Genomic DNA, 19,397 nt, shown 5'->3' on the forward strand with positions numbered 1-19,397 from the left:
AGTTGACCCCAAGTTGAGACTCCAAATCAATCACACTTGAAATGTTCAATATTAGTCCAAAGCCTACCATAAATTGCTATTTCTGAAAAATCAAATTTGTGCTTGAATGTAAGATACAAAGTTTAAAAAAAAAACTGCTTTGAAATTAGGCACGTGATAAACTTAGCACTTTTTTTCAAACCTAACCCTCCAGCTCAAAACATTGTATGGGCAAAAACTTCTCTTTTAAATTCTCCATACATTTGACTTCCATTCAGCAGATTGACAATAAAACCTATTTTTACGAGCGGCATTTGATTTTGCATCATGCAAAAAGAGAAGTCACTGGTTTAAAAAATTCCTGAAAGGACTTGAATTCATCTTTGCCAAAACAAACTTGACATTCAAGTAAATCGTACACACTTGAAAGTAGAGATAAAAACCATTTATGTCAAGCGAACATTGCCATAAAAAGCTGACTAACATCCTAAACTTTGAAAACATGAGAATAAAACTTAAGGCAAAAAATTTAATGAATTACCCAAGTTTTGGGTCGAATCATATTTAAGAATCAACTTTGCACCCAAGAAAATTATTCAAATCGTAAGAAAAACGAATAGGAGCAGTATGCTTCAATTCAGCTAGCAAAAGATGTAAAAAAAAACAATGCGAAAAGTAAAATATTGCTAAAAAGGCCTAAAAATCAGGAAAATAATTTTAAAATCTTCAAATTCGCGCTAAGCTGCTTTTAATAATCAAGAAGCTTAGAGAAGCTATCAAAACAAACCTACTTTAATCACCGTAGTCTACAATAAACCATTCAGATAACAAAAAATTTAAAAGATAAAAAACAGATTGAAAAAGCAGCACGTTAACAGAATTCGCTCGCTAAGCAAAAATTTTTTGACAGGTTCATTTCCCGATGTTTCAAAAGAAGTTATGCACAAAAAACTTTCTGCTCTTAGAATGTTTCCACAAAAATAACTTTTCATGCTTTATCCACTCCCTGAACTTTTGGTTTCTTTTCTCGCTAACTCGAAAACAAAACCATAACGCCTCTTCGAGACGTCACCATTACTCCTTTGAAATTACTCCTCTTACGAACCTTACAAACCTAAGAGAAGGCCATCAATAGCCCCAACTATGGCCTTGGAACTATTAATAATAAGTTCGAGGAGGCAATAGGAATGTTTTTAATGCGCGTGGAATGTTTTTAATAGACTCCGAATGCGATTACATCAGTAGCATGCCAGTCAGGTCACTGCGCAGCTGATTGGAATTTTTCCGCCTCTCTTCATATAGAAACAGTTTCGACGGCGGAAAAGAAGTAGTATATTCCTAAAGCACAATTTTGCCACTTTCAGATTTTCATAGTATTCATCTAGCGCTAACAAGTTATTTCATCGATATGTAATGTAATTGCTATTATCGTAAAACTAATTTAAACAGACAATCTTTGATCATTTCCCTTATCTACTCAGATTCCATTGATACATATACGCAGTGTGTTAGTCATACCACCGAGCTAGTAAAACCTTCACGGTATCAGTCTATCTCTCCTTTAAATGCTCGTCAAATATTTCAATCTAGTTCAGTCGCACATCTAATTGAAATTTCCGAGACTAGTGATAAACGACCTCATTATTCGCCGGTCTCACTCAGATGCCCTGGGCGGTCTCTCATTGTCCGCAAAATTTTAAGATTGCCAAAACCATTTTCAACAGGTGACACGATCATTTAAATTTAAAATCAACGATTAAATGTTATAAAACACTAAACAAGACGAGGACAATCGGCAATGTGTGAAGCTAGATGACAGCCCAAAATTTCTGACAGTGAGATAGCTAATTATTTTGATGAAGCTGTTGAATCAGCAATAGCAATAACAAATGCTGTTATTATTAAAACTTTTGCACTGCTGTTATTGTTAACTTTTTCACTGCCAATGCTAGTTATACAATGCTGTTAGTATTAATACTTTTGCATTGCCTATGTGCAATCTACCTATTGTTTTTTGTAGAGCAATAATGGATTAAATTCAGTGTTCTTTTTATAGAGGAGCTCACCGCAGAATACTCTCAATCAGAGCAGATAATCGGAAGTACAAAAAGTACATATAAACATGCATTTGACATTTAAAGACGTAATATTTAAAACATTTTATAGCAAACTTCATTAACCAAAAAGTTTTGAAACAAAATCTGACTTTTTAAACAAACAAGCGACTCTTTAAAACACAAGACAGCCAGATTTCTTTGCTCCTGACATCCAGAGAATTATGTGCTAAAAATTTTTGGATATCCCACTATCTACTCTCCTTCGTTTAATTATTCCTTGAGGGTACTCAAACAACGTAAATCTTAAAAGCGATTAAATACCTTGCAAAACAGATCAAAGCCGCAAAACCTTCCAACAGTACGGCACTTAAATTTGAGCCATTTTAAAACTTTAATTTCAATAAAGCTTTAGGATACAATTACACAATAACTGATTTATCTCCTCCATCTGTAGCTTGATTTTAGTTCAATATAACCAAATAATTGATCTGTCCGAAAAAAATAGATGGCAAATCTAGTTAATAGAGGACCAAGAAGCATTCGTCTGTTTCCAGTCGTTCCCTATCATGAGTATTTGAATCAATTTTAGGCCTTTAAAATTGAATAAAATAGGGGCTTTTAAATTTTAGCCCCTAAAATCAAGACATGAAAGATGAGGAACAACAAAAAAAATCGAAAATAGGAAAAAAAATTTACAAACCCGAAAATGTTCACCATGTTAATCTTTTATAGAATAATGTAGATTACAAGTCACAGATTTGCTTACGTTTATTACACTTTTTAAAAAATCATTCAGATAACGCTGGTAGACTTGCTAAAAGAATGTCAATCATAAAAAAAAACACTTTTCAAAAAAGCACTCATCAAGTTTTTCCAAAACGACAGAAGTTGCAGAAAAGAAGTGTTCAATTTTCAATTTTTGGGGGAATCACTTGGCATCGGCAATAACGTCATCTATTGCAGTCAAATGTGATTTCCACTTAAATTGAAGCAAAAAATGAAGTAGCAATTGGCAAATCGTTCTATGATGGCGTCAATATGCCGACTACAATATTCTATTAGAAGCAAGGACGGCGGAAGAAGGGTGAAATGCTTGATAACCACTTAGAAATTGTTTTGGGCAGCACAAAAGCTTTTGAAAATGGCAATAACTGCTCAAAACTACCACGGAAAAGCATAGTTGAAGCTCAAAGATGTCAAATAAAGTGTTCAACATAATGGGCTTGAAACTACAAAAAGTTCATAATAAAATCACAAAAACATGCAATGACTTCCAAGTGATGCCTCAATGATTGCAGCTTATATAGATTGAAAAACATTACGCAATCACTTTGATCATAAATGAAAGCTTGCTTCGAATTAACGACAGAAGGCCTAAAAAGTTACTATCACCACCCGTTGAACACAAGTTATAACCGAAAAAAGGAACAATCATGAATACCGATTCCTCAAAACGGGCCCAGATAATTTGAAAACTGACGAATAGCTGCTTTGGCTGTTTTGTTTGTGCTCTCCAAGATCAAAAAAGTTCATAATGTTTCACCTGTTAAGAAATGAATCCTGAATAACCTTCAACTTATCAGGGATTTATTATATGCTTTTAAATTACTTAAACTAAACTTGACGAATTCATAACTGATTATTTGCTTTGATGATAATAATGGGTTGTTTCATATTTTTTCCATCCACTATTCAGCCTAAAATCACTTGCCTTCAGCAAAAACGTAATCTTCTGCAGTGAAATGTGATAATCTACTCAAATAGAAGCGCACTAGCTATTACCATACCTGGCTCAAAATTTTCTAGATTGGCGTAGAGATTCCAACTATAATATTACACTAAAAGTCAAGCCAGAAATACGATAGAAAACGACAATATCTGCATGAACTCACCCTGTAAAAAGGGGCTTTGGGCTTAAACATGTCAAACAAAATATTCAACATAAAAGAAAGCAATAAATTCAGCCAAAAACGTCGAAAATCGCAAAAAAAAAACATTGTTTTACTTGGGCATCATGGTTGCCAAAAGTTCGGAATTAAATCCCAAAAACATGCAAAGATCTCCACCTGATTCTTCTTTAATTGCAGCTGACATATATTAGAAAACGTTAAACTATCACTTGCCAATAATAGCTCGCTATCTCAGCAATTAAAAATTGAAAATTCTGGTTATAAAGACCCGAAAAATAGGTACGGCTTTATTGGAATCACTTAAGTGACTTTCTATTAGGGTTTGGATCACATAAATGTTAAAAGTTAGAGTGAGTGCGGTCATTTTTTGAATCAGGTACATAATAATTGATGAATATCTTGTTACATGAATGACTCTTGTTAAAGAGCAGGAGAATGACGTCGGCGCAAATTCAGACGCTTGGCAAAAAAGTGATTGCAAGTGGAAAAATAGCTCTTTTGTGCTTTCGCAGCTGTCAAATGGGTTCACAAAACTCGATTCTTTTGAGCATACAGATATTGCAAAATAAATATAAAATGAAAAAGTAAATTAACAACACTGTCCATTGATACATTTGTCCAATCGGCGAAAAATAAACCTGAACTGAGATTTACAGCATAAGCCTCAAAACCCATGTGGTGATGAAGCCTCGGCTAATGCTCATATACTAATGTTTCATGCGCCAGCCGCAACTTAGCTATGCGTAAGCCACAATATAGCTTGAAGTATCTCTCAGCACAGAAACAAACTAGATATTGTCTCAATCACTTAGCTGTTTACTAAGAGTGCAATACATTCACATAAGAAAAATTCAGGTCCAATGCTGGTCGCTAATGTAATTGATTTCTTGCTCCTGGAAAAAAGTTGATGAATAAAAGAATTTCTTTAAAAAATTAAACTCGACTCTCAATTCGAAATGATACTCCTGTAAAAACTAAATACCGGAACAGTTCAAACATATAACTTAAAACACTGTGAATAAATCAATCAAATCAGGTATAAAATCAAGGCCTCACAAAATAGCACATTAATCTCCATCACATAAAATTGTTCGACCACTCATTCAGACAAGTGAAACAGTCATTGGCTTGCTTGGAGTTTGCTTTTATTGTATCTTTCAGCCATGTTTTGAATAGATCTTCGTCTTTGTTCAGTATCAGAAACTGCCCTAACACCATGTAGGCCTGAAGCACAAACATATTGATATTTGGCAGGGAAGGTCACCCTGAATGCAAATTCAGTTAACAATATCAGTTAGCAATAGTCTAATCAGTTACGAATTTTTTATAAGGGATATGATGACTAATATATTATTACCAATAATGCAGATCTTACCTTGACAAAACCTTTTTCAATTAAACGCTCTCCCAGAACAGCTCCGATTCCTGCTAACTCATCAACACCCTTCTCGCCCATCGGTTCACTGATAAAATTTTTGTGTTTTTGACTGGTTGAAGACATTTCAAAGTAAAACAAATGAAAATCTGAAAAATGTTAACTGAAGTAATTTAAGAAAATTCCTGTCCAATGATGTGTGAAAACTAACTGGTCAGTGGTACTAAAAATTACAAATTTATCTTCAAAATAAGGATATCAGACTATCAAGACAATTGAACAACGTTGAAAAGTAAAAATTGATAGCAAAATTATCTAAAAAAAACAACAAATGTCGGGTGAATTGCTCTCCACCGAGCAGTTGGTTTCAATAGTAGCCCATCTGGGTCATAGGGATGCTAGGTTAAGGAGGGCTTGAGGGCTGGACGAGCCAAATCGTCAGGTGGATGGGGAGAGTGGTGGGCAGGGATACTGCCATGTCAGAAACCTGGAATTAGAATAAAAGTTTCCAGATTACGGATTTCTGTCACAGATCGTACGTGGTTTGATATAATTTGGTGTTGAAACTTTTCGATTAAAATTGAATGCTTCAGATAATATAGCCATTTGAGTAACTTTTAGAGTAAAGCAAGGCAAAACTTCTCAAAAATAAAAAAGATAAAGAAAGTAGATAAAAGAATAAAAATATGCAGTAATTGATTTTCTAGGTTCTGCCAATTAAATTAGTTAATTTTTCCTTTAATTGTCCAACCTTAAAAATTGAAATTGATTTTATCAAATCTCTGGTGGTGAGTGGGGGGGGGGGGTTAGGGTTAGGGGGTGAGAGGGGGTCAGATTAAATCAAGAAGCGTCCTTCACAGCATAAATGTCTCCTCAAAACAGTTTCATTGAACTGCATAGAAAGGCTGTAAAAAAGTTTGTCAACTACTTAATCACCTCCGGTCTATACATGTTTATCCCGTTTTCGAAGACAGACGAAAAAATATAAAAGCCTCAGACGAAAAATCGGTCACGCAAAAAATCAATGAATCCCGTCCCAGCATATCGTCCCTGGCGCGTGTTGAGCCTTAGTTTCTTGCCTGAAAGCTGAAAAGCTTCAATTAGTAGTAGTAGTAGCGAAGTCTTTAGGGATATACCATGGGTTTTCACCCTTTATGTCATTAGTAAGTTTGGAATGTTGGTTACAGTTCGTGCATTGGCAGAGTATCCTCCAGGTACATAGTTTGGCTTCGTTGAACTTTTCGAAGAATTTCCAAAATTGCTGTGTTATTCGTGCTTTTCCGTTTTCTTTCGTTGTTAAGTCGATATGTTTAACAACAATTGCTAGAACCTTATCAGTAATGTGTATATGGGTACTTCCGCAACCTAGAGCCGCGATACGGTACCCATATACACATTACTCTAATTCCCTTTATAAATCCACTACTACATATTACCTTTATATTCACTCAAAATCTATCATTTCTTGTCTCCTTTAATGCAAACCACTAGTGTCGAGTTAAGCTGGTAATTAACTGTTATCAGACGGATCGTTTGGGTTCTATCCCCACTGACTCCAGTGGACGTCCCCAGATACTAGTATAAAACTAGTGAGACCGTGTAACAAGCACGTAAAACCAACTTGCGAAAATTGATGTAACCACTTCGTGGATAACTTGAACAAAAAACCAGCTCAACTCTTTTATAAATTTTTAAAGTTTTCTAATATTTTGCGAATCACTCTCTAAGAGGGAAATCTCCCCTATCGGAGTGATGCCCCAATACAAAATCACTATTTATTGCGCTTAAAGAGTGATTTCCCTCTTTTTTAAATAACTTTTAAAATTATCTAAATTTTTTAATAAATTTTTTATTTTTTTTACATCTCTAAAGTTTTTTTTTTAAATTATCTATACTCTTCAATAAATTTATATTCTCATTTACTTTTTCTATATTTATTCCATTATTAATAAGAAATGATACAAAATTATAATATTTACACCAACAACTTTCCCCAGTTTGGGTAATAACAGATCCAGGAACCAGTTCCACTGATCTGGGAATCAGCTCCGTTGATCTTTCAGTTAAATTTCTACTAAATCCTCTAGTTAATTCTACATCTGCATGTTGTTTTTTTACATGAGCTTTTATCCCATCATTTCTCACAACAGAAGGACAATATAGACAATTAACTTTAGCTGAAGTACAATTTCTACATGTATACTTACACTCATCAAAATCAGTTAGTGGTTTTACAGAATTACAATTATTACAATTTCTAGTTAAGACTTTGGTTTTAAAGTTAGAGTTAGAGTTAGAGTTAGAGTTATAGTTAGAGTTAGAGTTAGAGTTAATGCTAGAGTTAGAGTTAATGCTAGAGTTAGAGTCAGAGTTATAGTTAGAGTTAGAGTTAATGCTAGAGTTAGAGTTAATACTATAGTTAGAGTTAGCGTTAGAGTTAGTGCTAGAGCTAGAGTTAGAGTTAGAGTTATAGTTAGAGTTAGAGTTAGAGTTAGAGTTAGAGTTAATGCTAGAGTTAGAGTTAATGCTAGAGTTAGAGTTAGAGTTATAGTTAGAGTTAGAGTTAATGCTGGAGTTAGAGTTAGAGTTATAGTTAGAGTTAGAGTTAATGCTAGAGTTAGAGTTAATACTAGAGCTAGAGTTAGAGTTAGAGTTAGAGTTGATACTAGAGCTAGAGTTATATACAGATTCATCTTTAGAAGAACAATCAGTTTTCATACAAATACCACTTAATGTTTTATCACCACATGCACATTTACCAATTTTATCTTCATGATATTTTGAATAATGAAAAGCTGAATCAAAAGGGGGTTCACATTTATGTTTACACTCTAAACATTTTATAACCATTTATAATTGGTCAAATTTCAATTGCACCCATCATATTCAGCCAAGATTTCAATTACATCTTTAGTATTATTTTTAGATTGGATACACCTAGCTTAATATTCCCTACCTGTTGTTTTGAGTGTATTAGTTTTATATCTTCTATCTAAAATCTCTTTAGGGTCTAATTCTTTTTTATCTCTAACAAAATTTATAATTTCTTCTCAAAATTCTTCATTATTTCCATATAGTCTGTTTAAATACCTTCGTCCCTCTTTATTTAAAATACAAAATCACTATTTATTGCGCTTAAAGAGTGATTTCCCTCTTTTTTAAATAACTTTTAAAATTATCTAAATTTTTTAATAAATTTTTTATTTTTTTTACATCTCTAAAGTTTTTTTTAAATTATCTATACTCTTCAATAAATTTATATTCTCATTTACTTTTTCTATATTTATTCCATTATTAATAAGAAATGATACAAAATTATAATATTTACACCAACAACTTTCCCCAGTTTGGGTAATAACAGATCCAGGAACCAGTTCCACTGATCTGGGAATCAGCTCCGTTGATCTTTCAGTTAAATTTCTACTAAATCCTCTAGTTAATTCTACATCTGCATGTTGTTTTTTTACATGAGCTTTTATCCCATCATTTCTCACAACAGAAGGACAATATAGACAATTAACTTTAGCTGAAGTACAATTTCTACATGTATACTTACACTCATCAAAATCAGTTAGTGGTTTTACAGAATTACAATTATTACAATATCTAGTTAAGACTTTGGTGTTAAAGTTAGAGTTAGAGTTAGAGTTAGAATTATAGTTAGAGTTAGAGTTAGAGTTAATGCTAGAGTTAGAGTTAATGCTAGAGTTAGAGTCAGAGTTATAGTTAGAGTTAGAGTTAATGCTGGAGTTAGAGTTAGAGTTATAGTTAGAGTTAGAGTTAATGCTAGAGTTAGAGTTAATACTATAGTTAGAGTTAGCGTTAGAGTTAGTGCTAGAGCTAGAGTTAGAGTTAGAGTTATAGTTAGAGTTAGAGTTAGAGTTAGAGTTAGAGTTAATGCTAGAGTTAGAGTTAATGCTAGAGTTAGAGTTAGAGTTATAGTTAGAGTTAGAGTTAATGCTGGAGTTAGAGTTAGAGTTATAGTTAGAGTTAGAGTTAATGCTAGAGTTAGAGTTAATACTAGAGTTAGAGTTAGCGTTAGAGTTAGTGCTAGATCTAGAGTTAGAGTTAGAGTTAGAGTTGATACTAGAGCTAGAGTTATATACAGATTCATCTTTAGAAGAACAATCAGTTTTCATACAAATACCACTTAATGTTTTATCACCACATGCACATTTACCAATTTTATCTTCATGATATTTTGAATAATGAAAAGCTGAATCAAAAGGGGGTTCACATTTATGTTTACACTCTGAACATTTTATAACCATTTATAATTGGTCAAATTTCAATTGCACCCATCATATTCAGCCAAGATTTCAATTACATCTTTAGTATTATTTTTAGATAGGATACACCTAGCTTAATATTCCCTACCTGTTGTTTTGAGTGTATTAGTTTTATATCTTCTATCTAAAATCTCTTTAGGGTCTAATTCTTTTTTATCTCTAACAAAATTTATAATTTCTTCTCAAAATTCTTCATTATTTCCATATAGTCTGTTTAAATACCTTCGTCCCTCTTTATTTAAAATACAAAATCACTATTTATTGCGCTTAAAGAGTGATTTCCCTCTTTTTTAAATAACTTTTAAAATTATCTAAATTTTTTAATAAATTTTTTATTTTTTTTACATCTCTAAAGTTTTTTTTAAATTATCTATACTCTTCAATAAATTTATATTCTCATTTACTTTTTCTATATTTATTCCATTATTAATAAGAAATGATACAAAATTATAATATTTACACCAACAACTTTCCCCAGTTTGGGTAATAACAGATCCAGGAACCAGTTCCACTGATCTGGGAATCAGCTCCGTTGATCTTTCAGTTAAATTTCTACTAAATCCTCTAGTTAATTCTACATCTGCATGTTGTTTTTTTACATGAGCTTTTATCCCATCATTTCTCACAACAGAAGGACAATATAGACAATTAACTTTAGCTGAAGTACAATTTCTACATGTATACTTACACTCATCAAAATCAGTTAGTGGTTTTACAGAATTACAATTATTACAATATCTAGTTAAGACTTTGGTGTTAAAGTTAGAGTTAGAGTTAGAGTTAGAGTTATAGTTAGAGTTAGAGTTAGAGTTAATGCTAGAGTTAGAGTTAATGCTAGAGTTAGAGTCAGAGTTATAGTTAGAGTTAGAGTTAATGCTGGAGTTAGAGTTCGAGTTATAGTTAGAGTTAGAGTTAATGCTAGAGTTAGAGTTAATACTATAGTTAGAGTTAGCGTTAGAGTTAGTGCTAGAGCTAGAGTTAGAGTTAGAGTTGATACTAGAGCTAGAGTTATATACAGATTCATCTTTAGAAGAACAATCAGTTTTCATACAAATACCACTTAATGTTTTATCACCACATGCACATTTAGCAATTTTATCTTCATGATATTTTGAATAATGAAAAGCTGAATCAAAAGGGGGTTCACATTTATGTTTACACTCTAAACATTTTATAACCATTTATAATTGGTCAAATTTCAATTGCACCCATCTTATTCAGCCAAGATTTCAATTACATCTTTAGTATTATTTTTAGATAGGATACACCTAGCTTAATATTCCCTACCTGTTGTTTTGAGTGTATTAGTTTTATATCTTCTATCTAAAATCTCTTTAGGGTCTAATTCTTTTTTATCTCTAACAAAATTTATAATTTCTTCTCAAAATTCTTCATTATTTCCATATAGTCTGTTTAAATACCTTCGTCCCTCTTTATTTAAAATTCCAGTCTCTTTATTTATATATTCTCATTGTAGTTTTTCGATAAACTATTTTCTTTGCTCTTCTTCTCCGCATCCAAAATGGTGAAACATGGACGAAGTCCCATTAATTAATGTACTTGCTCTATGCAATATACTACTTGCACTCGTTGCCACATGTCCAGCAGTTTTTACTGTTGTATCAGAACTCAAATAATTTTATATCAAAAAACATGTACCTATAATTTCTAAAATAGCTGATGCTAACCTAAAACCATCAGCTTTAATATTCCTTGTGTTAAAACATCATTCTGTAGTTTAATACCTTTTGATGTAAGAAGTTTATTAAAGTAGAACTGATAATTTTCAGGATTAAAAATATTTCTATCTGTAGCAGTTATCATGAGTGGTTTCATATATATTATGAGTTTATTTTTGTCTTCACTTTCTAATTTATCTTTTAAACTAAGAGCTTTTAAATCAAGGAAATCAACTCTCGAGTCATATATCATAGTTCTATTCTTATCAATAATAATAAAAGTATTCTCTTTCCTATTATATTTAATTATACCATAACGAAGTTCATCTGACATCCAATCTGTACATTATAATAGTTATTATTTAATTCACTAATTATTTTAATGAAGTTATATTCACATTTATATATTTCATAAAAACTTTTTGAATAGATCAGCTCCATTATAAGTTGTTAAATAAATAGTATCACAACTCATTCCTGCTGTATTAATTATTTGAGCTGGTTTATGACAAATTAGAATCATTCGAATATTATAATGTCTTCCTTCTTTGAAATAATAAGCTATATCCTTATTTAACTTATCACCCATATCATCAAGTACTATTACACTATCTTTGAAATTAGACTTCTTTTTTGATGTGATCATATTTATATCGCATGTATTAAATCCAATATAAAACTCACCAGTTTCTGGATCTATCAAATCTCTATCATCTTTACATACTACGGTTATATTTTTAGCTTGATCTTGGTCTTGGTTTTGGTTTTTGTTTTGGTTTTCGTCGGTGTAACCGCTTCGCGGATCTAAGTATAATTTTAAGTATTGTCTAATAAAATATGTTTTGCCTGTACCAGTTCCTTCATAAACAATTGTATGTAATGCTGACTTTTCATATTCAAATGTAACTAGACTCCTATCCATAAATCCACCAAAGCTTTCTTCTAGTTTTGTATATTTACTTGGTATTGAATCATATATTATATAACAAATTTCAATAAAGAAAATAAAAATTATAACTGCGCTACCTGTCTCCATTTTTATACCTATTAAAAAATGCTTATCCTACTTTTTAAGGAATTCACTAATAAATTTAATATTGATAATAATGCTATGAGTGATATCAGAATAAAAGATATAGGAAAAGATATAAGTCTAACACCGATTGAAATAGTGATGAGAGTTCAAAGTCCTAAAACAATCTGTGAACATAACTCCAACTTTATTGTAAATTTTCATCCAAATGATGGAACACATTGAGTTTTAGTTAAAAGAAGAGAAGGTGATCCAACATATTACTTTGATAGTTTTGGTGTTGAGACCCCACCATTATTTTTAGAAGAATGTATTGATCTAGGCTCTAATGGAGAATACAACAATATGATGAATACAACAATACAACAATCTTATTTTGGGGCTTATTGTTTATATATGATATATCTTATTGATAGAGGATTTAGAATTAACAATGCTTTGAATATTCTCGTTAATCAATGTAAATATCCAGGAATATATAATGAGTGTTTTTGTTTAAGTTGTAATGTTAATGATAAATATAGTATTAATGATAATGATAATGATAATGATAATGATAATGATAATGATAATGATAAAGAAAATGATAATGTTAATGTTAATGATAATGTTAATGATAATGTTAATGATAATGTTAATGATAATGATAAGGATAATGATAAGGAAAATGATAATGTTACTGATAATGATAATGTTAATATTAACGCTAATGTTAATGATAATGTTAATGATAATGGTAGATTTGCTAATAATGCTAATGATAATGATAATGTTAATGATAATGATAATGATAATGATAATGTTAATGATAATGGTAATGATAAAGATAATTTTATATATCTATTTGGTGAAAAACAACAAAGGGGTAAATCTAACAACAAAGAATATCCGCGAACAGACTCCGTCTGTGATAAACCAAGCGGTTTAACCGATCCACGTAGTGGCAAGTTCGTTGATCTTAATAACAATATCTCCATAAATATAAATGAAGATCTACAATCATGGCTAAATGATGATAATATAATTACAGAAGCTACACCCCTCAGAGAACTTTAGATGTATAATATAGGGTCCCAGTGAATGCGGCAAGACATTCTTATTTAAAAAAATATTTCTGGCTGGAATATACTTTGATAAGCTATACATCATTGGTCCTACTGAAGATCAATATGAAGGTGTAGAGAGAATAAAGGATAAAGCACATGTTGAGTTTGTTAAAGATATAAAAGATTTACCCTCTCCCGATCAACTACCAAAAGACATAAAGAAACTAATGATATTCGATGATGTTAGAGCCAAAAATCCAGTTATTAATGAATACTTTCGTAGGGGTAGACATAATAATAGTAATATGATATATCTTAATCAAAATCTTTTCACAATAGATAGACAGAGTGTTAGAGAGAATTGTAATCTATTTATTTTATTTGAACAAAGAGGTGAAGTCCTCATATCTATATATCAAGATTTCTTTAATAATGTTGAACTTAGTTATAATGATTTTGCTAATATATGTAATAAGGTATGGAAAGAGCCTTACAATTATTTTGTCATTGACATAACTAAAAATAAAAATGTTAATGGTAAACTAAGAATAAATTGGGATCGGAGAGTTATGTAGTTTAGTCTGAGTTTAAGTTTAAATTTATATCTAGACTAGGTCAACGAAGTTGCTGATTACACCAAATCTGCGAAGCAGCTTCACTGATAGACCTTTGGTCGGCTGACTACGTCAGATGTAAAGTAAAACTTAATACATCACCATTAAAATCTGTAGGTCTTCCATGCTCTTCTTTAATATGAAACTCTATATATTCTATTCTATCTTTAGTTACATTTTGATACAAGATATTAGTTGGTATAATATTTATCAAGTAACCTGGTGGTTCTGTTAGAGTAAAAGTATATAGTATGTCTGTGTTATTCCCATTATCTTTAACACCAGATATCACATTACAATGAATGTTAATAGTACTAAAACCCATAATATTAACAATTTTCTGAGATGTATATTTACCTTGTTCATATACTATTTTTCTAAAGCCAAGTAATGGGGCTATTGAATTTTCTATGTCAAAGTTAATTGCACCTTGTTTTATTTCCATTAAACTTTTCATTGTATTCTTATCAGGTTCTATTATAACATTACCATTAGTTTCTTCTTCTTTTATAAATTCTGCTATTTCGATTAATTCATATGCACCTATATAACAGCTAAAATACGGGTATCTGACTATGTTTCACCTTGGGTATCATATAAGAATTGATTGTTCCTTCTATTCACATTATACACCGAATTATAAACAGATAATCTAATTAAACCTAATTTTGATGAGTTAAGTATAGGTTCACTAAAGTCAAACTTTTTTGTTGGCTTTATCATTCTAAAGTTAAGTGTATGCTCTTCTTTAGTTTTAGTTAGAGTTTCATGTATCTTTTGTAGTTCATAGAGAATTAAGTTGTCAGTCATCTTTTATATTCAAATATTAGATTATATTTATGGTGAAACATGGGCGAAGCCGCATAGATATAATTATATCTTTGGTTATAGTTATAGTTATAGTTATACTTATAGTTATAGTTAAAGCTAAATTTTTGGATTACAAAAAAGAAATTTAATTTGGATACAACTTATGGTTATAATAATGATATACACAAAAGTAAGTTTATAAAATATAAACCTAATAATCTAGCAACAATGAATACGGTTAATACTAATGTTAATATCATTCTCAATAGAGAAGAGAATCATTTAAATTTGCATGATTCATATATAGAGATAGAGTTTGTTGTATCAGATGATGCTGGTGATGTATTTGCTAATAATGCTAATATCAGATTAGTTCATTATGGTATGATGGCATTGTTTAGTTCAGTTAAGCTTGAAAATAGTGGTGGTAGGACTATTGAATATATAGATCATTGCCATCCTAATCTATTGATGCATAAACTATTAACTAGTACTGTTAATGAATATCAGAGTGGTTTTGTTAGAAATCAAAGTAATAGAGATAGTCAACTTAAATATGACCATATTGCTGCAGAACGAGGTCATATGTATATGATGATTAAGATGAGTGATCTATTTGGTTTTGTAAATGATTCAGAAAAGCTTATATATGGTTTGGGATTTAAACTAATATTAAAAAGAAATAATAATGATAGAGCTCTATTTAGAGTTAATTCTGGTGCTGATGCAGTTGCTAATGATGGTAATATAGATAATAGAGATATATCATGGTGTGTGCCTAGTATTGATCCTATTAATGACAATAGCATTATTGTGCAAAAAGGTTTAATTAAAAAGAATACTGTAGACTTTAGTTATTATGAAAGAGAGAGATTTTATAAGAATGTACCCAATGCTACTAACTTCTTGTTTGATCCAGGTATGGAAAGTGGTATGGTAAGACCACAATATATAATAGTTGGTTTTGAAAATAATAAGGTTCATGAACAAACTCATGGTGCAAGTACATTTGATGTAAAGAATGTTACTGAGTGTTATTGTAAGATTGGTAGTGAGTTTTATCCCGAGGATAGAATGAATATTAATTATGGTACTAATAATTATAATGAGGCGTTTAAAGAGATTGTTAATTTTAATAAAGATTATAATGGGCTACCACATAATATGAAATCATATATAAATCATAGAACATTCAAAAGTATTTTTAAAATATATGTATTCGATACTAGATATCAAAGTGATCATATAGGCCCACAACCAATACAACTTAATTTTAAATTTGGTGCTGCAGTTGCCGATGTTATATGTCATTCATTAGTATTAACTAGAAAGGTTATTAGTGTTAATAGTGATGATAATAAGATGGTTGATATAGTCTCGTAGAGACTAATGACCGAAGGTCTATTATATCTTAGGCCTGGTTATAGTCATGGTCATTGTTATCTGCGAAGCAGTTCCTGATAGTCATTGTTATAATTATGGTGAAACATGGGCGAAGCCCCATCCGTGGAGCGGTTTCAACGATAGACATTGTTATGGTGAAACATCTGCAAAGCAGGTTCCCTGATGGGCGAAGCCCCATAGCGCTAATTTATTTTTTACATGTCTTAACAAAACCCTTAGCGTAAATATTATCTAATTTCTCTTTATTCTATTGAGATAGGCCCTTAACTTCAAGCTTTTTTTTAGGCTTAGCTTTAGGTTTATGTTTATTCAAAACAACAAAAGGATTAACTTCCATTATTTTTTATATATAGAAATGAGTCTTTCACAGAAATTTAAAACTAATTCATATTGTGTTGGTGGTAGACATTATAGTGGTACTAATAACTTAAGAGCTTTTATCGGGGATCCCGGTTCACGGATTACTTGAAAAGGTACTAAGGTGTTAGAGGTTATTTGTGTTAAGTGTAAGAGAAATACGTCAATGCCTCTTAGTGATGCAACAATAGAAGCTGAGGGATTGAAGGGTTTCTTTAAAAGTGTTGATAAAGCAACAGTTAATTTTGGAAAGAAAGTTGCTAATAATCCAGTAAGAGCATTAGAAACAGCAAGTAAAATAGGAAGTGCATCTGCTTCTATAAACCCTAGAGCTGCTTTATCAGCCACACCTGATTTAATTAAATTTGCAACTGGAGAAGGTATAAAGGTAGTACAAAAAAGAAGAGGGTTACACTTAGGTAAAATTAAAAGATAATTTAGTTATGGCTCAGACAAAGACTATAATTTCAGTTAAAACTCTATATCTATCTTTAAATAGATCTGTAAAAAATTACTATTACTAAAAACATTGTTATTACGAAGCACTAATAGCTTTAATCTAAAAAACACATAACTTTTTTTTCTTGTTCTTCTTATATTCTTCATATACCTTGACTAATTCATTATATTCATCATTATCTATTTTATTATCTTTCATTGATTTAGTATATAGTTTATTAAACTTGTCTTTAAACTGTTTACTTAAAATATACATTTGTGAAAACTTTAAAATTTTATTTCTTATTTTAGTATTAATTGTTTTTGATAATGAACCACAAACAGTTGCTGTAGCAAAAGCTGTTGGTATAGAATAAGGTAATCCTATACCTGTTAATGCCACTGATGTTGTTGTTGCCGTCGTTGCTATTGATGATAATACTAGTTCTGTTATCTCAGCTACATTAATATAATTTTTATATCTACTTATCTTCTTATTGTAGTTATTAGTTTCAGTTCCATAATAAAATCTGATATCTTTTATAATGTTAATTTTATTATTAATATTATTATTGGCTTGAATCTTTTCATTTATTAATCGTTCTGATACTGATGACAAATCTGGATATAGTAAACTTTCACTCGGTGCTGTTGGATTGGTCATGGACTTCGTCATAGCTTTGCTTATTTTCATTAGTAAAAATTCGTTCTATTTCTTTCATTATATCTTCTTGTTTAAAACCATAATGCATCTCAAGTTTTGCTTGCTCTTTATTATCAACTAACGTATTTCGTAAAAGTATAGCAATTATATATTGTACTATAACTTTCTAAGAGATTTATTGTATTCTTTCCTTTCTCTTAGACCGTTAATAAACATATCTTAAATGATTTAAATGATTATATTGCTGGATGGCTTTAGTTTGTTCTGGATGGCTTCAGTTTGTTTATCTAACTCTTGACTTTGCCAATCTATTGCTCTTAATGTTTGTTCATTGTTTGTATTTAAAGTTTTAGTTAGAGGATCAAATAACTCTTTTTTTCACCATAATATTCTTGTTGTTTTAATTTGTCTTTTAATCTATTCTTTCTGTTTAGCTTTTGTAGTTTATTTAATTCTATAAATTTATCTAGATTAGTCATTTTTTAAAGCCCATTTTATAGTTTAATAGCAGTCTTAATTAACTTTCTATCATCATTAATGGTTAGTTCTCGAATATTATTAGTAAGTTGGTGTTCGTCAAAATCTAACGAAGCCGCATTAATTTTATTAATTAAACCTCTTTTGAATAGATATAGATTCTCATCATGAGGATAGTTTTAGTGCTATTTACATAAAATCTTTAATCTCAAATGTTTTTAGACTAATCTTAATTGTTTTTGTTGTTGTCATGTTATCACCCACTTTTTGTATTCTATATCCATCTACAACTCTCTGTGTGTTATACATTAATGCATTATATTACTCTTCATGTTTAGCATTGTTACAATTCTTTATTCCCTTCTCTTTAGTTTTATTTGGGTAATCTTTAAAGCTATATGTCTTTGGTGAAAGCGCTAAAAAACTCTTCTATTATTCTACTCCCCAATTCAAGTTTGAATTTACCTGGAACTTTATTATTAGTTTTGATTGGTGGATCTTGATAACTTAGGTCCATGTGTTCATTGCCGACATTACCCTCGCCAAAGCTTAGTACAAAACTATTAGTATCCATATAATGGAGTTGTAATTCTTTGAGAGATGATTGAAGAGTACTGTAGAACACATCCTACATGTGTAATTTCCTTATATCTAATATAGTAACACCTACATATACTGGAGAATCATATTTTATTTTTTTCTCTATATATTCAATTTGGCTATGATCGTTTTTTATCAAGTGATATTCTTTAATGTTGGTTTACTTATACTTTTCATTATCTTTTTTCATCGTGTAAGAATTTACTTTGAAGGAAGTGTAGAATATTCATGCACATTCTTCTATATAGTGAGTTGTTCATTAGTTTCCTTACATCATTTTCCGCTTCAGTTTTTGTTGTTGCTCTTCTATTAGTATTGTTTTGAATACAGCCTCTACATATGCAATGTTGTTTAAATTTAATTACTCTACGAATTTTAGTTACTTTTACACCCATCTTAACATCCTATAATGAACCATATATTCTGTTCTGTTGTTTTGATCTAATATTAATTTCTCTGTTCTCGCTCTACCTTTCTCTCTCTCTCTCTCTAGACTAATTCATTATCATTTATCTTTCTTTTATTGGACATTAATGCTAGTTGCTGTTCTATCTTTACAACTATTAGTATAATTAATACCACAAACTGTTTAGTAACCAAGATCACTATCATCTGGAGTATTTAATATACGCTGAAGCGTGGTTTTTCCTTCGTCTAAAGGTATA

General features: G+C 30.7%; 2 protein-coding genes across 2 annotated transcripts in view; one reads left to right on the forward strand and one right to left on the reverse strand.

Annotated features, from left to right (window-relative positions):
• LOC142337224 (uncharacterized) overlaps nt 1–19,397 on the forward strand; it is a 644,691-nt gene that overhangs the window by 57,288 nt on the left and 568,006 nt on the right. The gene's annotated exons all lie outside the window — the stretch shown is intronic.
• Nucleotides 4,851–5,493, reverse strand: LOC142347757 (barrier-to-autointegration factor-like). Its single transcript, XM_075398957.1, has 2 exons — nt 5,322–5,493; nt 4,851–5,170 (listed from the first exon to the last, which is right to left on the reverse strand). The coding sequence occupies exons 1-2, from the start codon at nt 5,445–5,447 to the stop codon at nt 5,024–5,026; spliced, it is 273 nt and encodes a 90-aa protein (XP_075255072.1). The 5' UTR covers nt 5,448–5,493; the 3' UTR covers nt 4,851–5,023.

Source organism: Convolutriloba macropyga, chromosome 1 (genome assembly GCF_964194025.1).
Source record: "Convolutriloba macropyga chromosome 1, txConMacr16.3, whole genome shotgun sequence".
Classification (NCBI taxonomy): Eukaryota; Metazoa; Xenacoelomorpha; order Acoela; family Convolutidae; genus Convolutriloba; species Convolutriloba macropyga.

Coding starts and splice junctions, on each gene's coding strand:
- LOC142347757 (XM_075398957.1), bottom strand. CDS start 5,447: ATGTCTTCAACCAGTCAAAAACACAAAAATTTTATCAGTGAACCGATG. Junction 5,171..5,321: donor TTGAAAAAGGTTTTGTCAAG/GTAAGATCTGCA, acceptor TTTGTGCTTCAG/GCCTACATGGTGTTAGGGCA.